We start from the raw sequence: 7383 nt of genomic DNA, 5'->3' as shown, positions 1-7383 counted from the left end.
TTTTTGCCAATTGCTATTCATCTTTTTCTGCCATGGGATTGCTTTGGATCTTTTTTGCCAAGGGATTGCCATGGATCTTTCTGTTCTTTCCTTTTTTTTTAGTCCAAATTTCCTGTCTGAGAAGACATGTCTGCTTTCATTTTATTAAATATTGTGTAGTGTAGACCCTATTCAGGGCAGGGACTGGATGTAAAAAAGCACACCAGTGCTTATCTATTATCCTCGAAATAAAGAATTTGTCTTGTCTTGTCTTGTCTTGTCTTGTCTTGTATGATTACACTGAGATTCTGCGGATAATTATCAGTGATCCCTCTCTGCCTGTTGCTCCTGTCACATCCAAATCCATAATTCCCACTGAAGTTTGAAACCGTTCAGCCTGACATTGCAGATGGGCAGAAAAAGCATAATATTCAGCACAAATGTGTCAGTAAATCAATAAATTCAGCACAATTCTGTTTGTGAATGACATAACTTGACACAAATGTATTTGTGAATCACAATAAATCTGTGAATCATGAAATATAGCACTAATCTGTGAATCATGTTATATAGTCAACATGACTCAACAGTAAGCATAACATCCAATAAGTTGGCACACACAAAAAAAGAATGCTTTGTAACCATAACTAATGTCACTCGTTAAAAAAAAAGGGACCCCTCTCAACCTGCCCCCACTCCCCCCAAAAAAACAACAACAAAAAAAACATGTTCAATACCTCTCATTTTTCCTTAAATTTCAAACCACCATCACCATCACACAAAAATTAATTTTTAATCGGTGGCAGAAACATGGATGTAACCAAACACACTCTTGAGAAAAAGGAAATTGTAGCAGAGGAATGTCAGCAACAGCATCTTATTTATTTGTTTAACACTGAAATTGCTAAGAAGGAATGCTCAGGACATAATTTCCCTTTCTAAATGCCAGGCTCCGAAGAGCTTGGAAGAACATACAGGAATGTCTGAGACATTCTCTTCTCTTGTCAGCATGCTTTGACCAGCACAACAGGAATGTTCACATATACTTTCTTTGGTTATCCAGCCCTGAACAGGTTGGCAGTCAGATAGACATACATATACATTTATCCCACAAACACAGCCTTGTTAAAACAGATTCTGCCCCATGTTTTTTCTAGTGAGCTACATCTGTAGCTGTTCTCTGAATAGATCTCTCACAATGGTCATCACAGCAAGCAGTCTGGTTTCTTGCCTGTCCAAGCATGTCAAACACACACACACACACACAAAACAAAAATAACAAAAACAGACAAAAAAAAACCCATTCTTGCCTCCACTTTATCAAAGCTGTATGCTCTTCAGCAGATCCCAATTTCAAGCACAGAACTTTTACAGGAAAAAATGTAAGAAAAATGTATCTGGAGCACTGTCAGTCATTCTAAGATGGGGGGTCAGAAGCACATGTTTTTCCAAAGTTCACCAGCGTTCTAGACCTGTCCTCACAATTCCTCACTGTCGCTCCATCAAATGGCTTTCCTGGGAATGGTTTCTTTTGCAGACATTTCTTCTTTGGGACTTTCTTGCAATTTGATGCTTCGCCTCACCTTCAAAATATCTAACATGATGCTGGGACATCTGGCTTCAAACATTTTGTCTTCCAAACTCACTCAAAAACATATTACATTTTCTGCTGAGAACACCTAACAATCTGACAGCACACCTCTGTTCAACAAACCTCAATCTTTCAAATACACTTCACTTCAGAATCATGATCTAAAGGTCCATCTCACTTGGGAGTACCTCGTCATGGTCTGCTTGAAAAACCTTACAATTTACATGGTAGATTTCTCTTCAAACCACCACACACCTGACAGTATATATCATGAATTGCTACTGTGATGTATCGCAATGTATCTTGCTCCAAAATGCCTTACACCAGCTTAAAAAAAAAATCTCACAACCTGAGAGCCCACTCAACTTGAAAACAGCTCATAATGTGATGTCAGGAGTTTGAAATGACACCACCATCTGAAGGTACACCTAGCTTCCAAAGTGCGCACAACCTGTTTCTGAAAACACCTGCTCAAAATTCTGAAGGCACATCACTCTGCACTTCCCAGTCCAATGCCACATCCCAACTCAAAATAAGATGGTCTGTTTCTTTTCCAATGCTTTCACTGCCCAATGGTACGTTTCATTCAAAACTCCACACAAACTGCTTCAAAACATCTGGTGATCAGACGGTTCACTTAACAACAAGGCAGCTCACAAGAACAGTTCCCCTCACAATGACCAGTCACCATCCACAGGACCATCTCACCACTTGGCTATCACTCTGGCATCAGTGTCCAGGTTTCTGTAGGTCATCTCCCCATCTGGCAGCTGGTAGTCACAGGGCTCAAAATACCTCACCTCCTGGCCACAAAAAGTATAAATTATCAAGCATGTCATTCACTGAAGAATAGGGCAAAGTTTCACTTTTTATCAGACTGGTCACACTCTCAGTTTTCAAAGCAAAATATATTAATAATCAGAACGAAAAAAAAAACTTTTTTCTGCAGTATACAATTAACTAGGTTAAAAATAATTTTTAGTCATTTTCAGTGAACTCTTCACATCAAAACCACAAATTCACAAAACAGATCTGGTGAGAAACTCTCTTACTACATTTCTACTCCTGATTTGATTTATAAGGTGTCTGATGTAAATACTTTTAACAAACCAACCAAATCAATTTTAAAAGTGACAGATTTCAGTTCTTCCATTGACCATATTTACGGTCTATGTGGCACTTTGGATTATAGGCTGCACCCCTCATCATTAAAACTTTTACATAATATTTTATCCGTATATGAGGCACTCTGAATTTGTGGGAACACTAAACTCACAGCTCAAAACAGGCAACATGTGATCTCAAACTTGACACTGAATCAAAGAAAAACAGGAGAAGCTCACTTCACAACCAAAATGGAAACCAGAATGTGTTCAAACACTGTGAAAGGAAAGTGTATCCTCGGTTTGCAGTATCTCTACAAACAGCATAAGAACCACAACCAGGAGAGATCCTATCCTGTGTCTGTCACCTAATCTAGCCAAAGTCAACATGGAAAAAATCTTGATCCCATCTTCAATCTTAAACAAGGCTGGAACTTCCAGCAAGAGTGTGACTGCATCCTAAGTTTGTCATTACTTTTCTGGCCTTGAAATCTTCCTCTTTTTGTTACAAGGCTCTTCTGATTATGAGGCACATCCTTCAATTTTTTTCTTTCTTTTTTAAATGATGATTTTAACAATATGTAAGGTAGAGCACATTTATTCTAGGTACTCATTAAATGGTAAGAAGTCGTGCATTGATGGCTCTGTCACTGTCACTAGGAGGCCATGTATGCACCTTCCGCTGAAGTTGATATCAAGTGCCTAACATCATCATCAGACCTCTCTCAATTCTTCACTCCCATTTTGTGTGTTGCTTTTTGTGAACGTCTGCTGTTTTTATTCTGATTTATGGGGAAGTTTTACTCATTTTCATCACCACAAAAATCACACTTCCAGGTTTGGGAGCTAACCTCAGTATGCTTCTGATTCACAACAGCATTTAAACAGATTTCAACCATACATTTGGAGCACCATGCTATACAACACATGGGTTGAAGGTGAGGAAAAGTGTTGTTTTATAGTCCATATAATGTGGTACTCCTAAGTCTTTACTTATTTTCAATTGATTCATTTGTCTGCAATGCTGAACAACCAGCGTTTATCACTTATCAGTTTTCCACAACAGCATAAATAGCCATACATGTCTGATCACAGCTTGCAACTGGTACAACAACATTTGACACAGCAGTCCGTTCAGAAGAGTGACGGAATGATAGTAGATATTCTGATAATTGATGAGACATGGGTCCTTACCTCTGGTTTCAGCAGAATGCTATCGCCTTTAAACCTGTAGAGGAGGTCATCCCACTCTTGGGGCTTCCGATGGGACAGGGGGCTGGTGGACAAATTGATCAGCCGCCGGGCCGAGTACTGTCCCCCTGGGGGCAGAGCTGACACACGCATCCAACACGTTAAACATGGAAATAACTTCTCCCTTCACATACAATAAGATGACTGCAGACCATATCTGAATCAACAAAACACTAACCAAGAACCAAACTGGACACAGTAAAATGGTATGAATATTACCAATCATGAATGCATATGTGGGAGTGACAATTTTTTATGTAATACAGAAATGTCTGTAGCTGTGATTCAGGGGCTGCTTAATCCAAGTGTGTCTTAACCCCTAGGCTGCCTGTATGATGAAGACAACATGTCAGCACAGCCATGTGATGAGATAACTTGTCAGGAAAAATTAAGATTTTCCTCTGGTTTGTATTGAGTTCATGACAAAAACACTGGTAGCTTTCGCCTTGGAAATCTTTCTAGATTCTGTTGATAGTTAGACACCCTATCTACATCATGAAGTAAACCTTTATTTGAATGATTCGGTTGGGTTACTGGCTGTGTTTTGACTCGCACATCGCATGCTCAGCAAAATGGCGACACCCAGATGAAGCTCTGCTCTGAAGTGTACAGGTTCAGAGAGGGGGAAGAGGATGTAGGTGGAAGCCAAGAGGGTGTGGCCATACTGTGTTTGAGGGGATCAATGTAGGGCCAACAAACACAATTCAGCCTATCACCGCTGATTTTATCAGTGAATGTGGACTAATAAAGGACCCACACAACACAGACTGCAAAGACGATAATCTAAATCAGAAATTTATTGAAGAAACCAATGTGATGCAAAGCAGACACGCCTACATGTACATGCAAATCCAGGCAGACAGAAAAAAAAAGTACTCCAAGCTATCAGCATGGACAGATACAAATGTGTTTGAAAATGAAACAGTTCTTGGGTCTGACTTTACTGATCGGCATGATGATTTGTCTTAAAAACTTTGACTGAAAGGACTGGACAATCGCATCTATGCTGTTATCAATTATAGAAATCATGATAAATTGTGTATATGCCTCTTTTTTTTGCATTTATTATGGTTGTTCCAGTATAATGTATGTGAACAGTTATAATCCATTTATCCAGAAAATATTATATCACTTTGCAAATGAACTGTAAATGAATAAAGAATACAAAACACATGATGTGTGTGTTTTGTTTTTTTTTGTGTTTTTTTTTAAAGACATGCACTTGTTTTGAAATAATTGTTTTATTTCTTGTCAGATTTTCAAGAAATAAAACAGGTAATTCAAAACACGTGCATGTCTTTAATAAAAATAATAAAACACACACATCATGTGTTTTGTATTCTTTATTCATTTACCTTTCAGAAAATATATAGTTTTATGGGTCTCTCTCCAATAACAAAGCCCAAAGAATTATTTGTATAATTCCGATTTTTTGTGGAAAAAATCCTGTCAAAAAGATTTCATTTAAATGTTATTTCCCTGGCAATGAAAGAATTTATACTACAACAAAGTAAATGAAGGAAAAACTGTGTCAAAATGCCAGAATGGAAATCTGTATCATATGGAAATAACCCCATCATGTGAATGAAAGAAGGAATACACATATGCTATCTTCCTAAGCAAATGTGCTCTGAAATGTAAAAAAAACAACAACAAAAAAACAAAACCCAAAAACACTTCTACACCCACATTTAAAAAAAATCTAACTAATGGAAGAGAAAGAGATCATGTATAAAGGTGGAAATTACATGACACCTGCACTATGTGGCCAGACAACTTATCAAACAGCAACACATCTACTCTGTGTGCAGCAGTGGCCTACTGGTAATGTGCCCATCTAGGAATAAGTGTCTGTGAGATAGTCCTACATCCAGACCAGGTTTGTTTGTTTTTACGGACCAGGATTTTTTACTCCTCCTCCTTTGGACCTTGATTGTGGAATGGGCGCTAGTCTTTCAGTTTAGACAATAGACCAAAATCCCAAGAGCACCAAAAATATGGAAATGAATGGGCTGTCCCTTATAAAATCTGTAGAAGGATCCACTTTTGACGGTACAAAGGCAACTGTAATTGGGGAAAAGAAAAGAAAAAGGGTGGTGCTGCAATGTGAAAAAGGAATACTTTGCAATACAATACAATCTGGAAACTGTTAGCACAGATCAAGTCACCACTTCCCAACGCTGTCAACAGAGGTTGAAGAGAACACCCATCACACAACTACTCACCATGCAGTTTCTGCATGACCAGCTGCACCTCCATCTGATGGCTCATCTCATACACCTGCACACAGTGTCACACACAGGCTTCATCACCCAGTCTCTGTCCAGCCTAACAGATAGCCAATAGAACATTTATGATCTTTTGGTTTGTCCATCAAAGGTATTAATTTTCGCATTTGAAAAAAAATCCTATTAAAAAAAAAAAACCTTCACATTTAAGGTCCACTGCACTGCTGAAATGTGTCTGATACTTTATCAGTCACTGACACACGTCTTTTTTTCAGTGAAGAAGGTCAGATTTGATATTTTACTAAGCTGGATCATAAAGAATTTGAAGAGGAATGTTTTCTTTTTTTTAATTTTTTTAAAACAATATCTAAAATATCTAAAATCTTTAAAACCTGTATGAACCCTGTTTTACCAACTTGTCTCCACAAACTGCAATCACTCAAATACAAAACAGAGACAAGAGCAAGTGAGAGAAAATTTCACACAGATAAAACCAGGAACAATTTCAAACATTTGCACAATACTGGATGATATATTTGCAATCAATAGAAAAAGAGAAAAAAAAACTTTAAGATTTTCAAAGTGAACAATAAAGTACACTTACCATAGTTAAAGATAGTTGAAAAAAACATAGAAGAAGAAACAGATAACATGGTCACCATAAATATAGCAATAAATTTTCTTAGCATGTTAATTTAGCTTTCTGTGTTCATTCTGCATGTAAACTGCATACTGTAAGGCTGTTTCTGGTTCAACAAATGACATGTTCGATCTCATGCATAGCATAACACTTTGTGAAAAAGTTTGTGTGCATATGCATGTGAGTGCATGTATGTGTGTGTGTCAAGTGAGTGCATGTATGTGCATGTGTGTGTGTGTGTGCCCATTTTTTTGTTTATGTATGCACATATGTTTGTGTATGTGTGTGTGTTCATATAGGCATTAATGTTTGTATGGTTGTACATGAATATCCAAATTTACATGCTTCCATCTGTATATGAGACAGACTGACAATGACGCTGTTTAAGTGTGAGAGATAGACAGAGAAACACATGAACAGAGAGACTGACGAACACAGAAAGAGAGTGAGAAAGAAGCGTGAAACTTATCTCCTGATGTCCATTTCTGATTCACTCACCAAGTCTTCACTGCTCACGCCAAAGCCAATCATATTAATTTCCACGCCCTTTCTGGGTTCACTCAGCAGCTCGGTGATCTCCTGAAAACACGA

The 7383-nt window shown here is 37.9% G+C and overlaps 1 protein-coding gene across 1 annotated transcript; it reads right to left on the bottom strand.

Moving 5' to 3' along the window:
- Positions 1 to 734: 734 nt before the first annotated feature.
- On the bottom strand, positions 735 to 7383 carry LOC143300723 (uncharacterized). The gene is made up of 4 exons (XM_076614602.1): positions 7291 to 7383; positions 6150 to 6204; positions 3868 to 4004; positions 735 to 2373 (listed from the first exon to the last, which is right to left on the bottom strand). Exons 1-4 carry the CDS (start codon positions 7321 to 7323, stop codon positions 2275 to 2277), a joined length of 324 nt encoding a protein of 107 aa, XP_076470717.1. The 5' UTR covers positions 7324 to 7383; the 3' UTR covers positions 735 to 2274.

The sequence above is a fragment of the Babylonia areolata genome, chromosome 26 (genome assembly GCF_041734735.1).
Source record: "Babylonia areolata isolate BAREFJ2019XMU chromosome 26, ASM4173473v1, whole genome shotgun sequence".
NCBI classification, from domain to species: Eukaryota; Metazoa; Mollusca; class Gastropoda; order Neogastropoda; family Buccinidae; genus Babylonia; species Babylonia areolata.
This window is presented reverse-complemented; position numbering and strand designations above follow the sequence as displayed.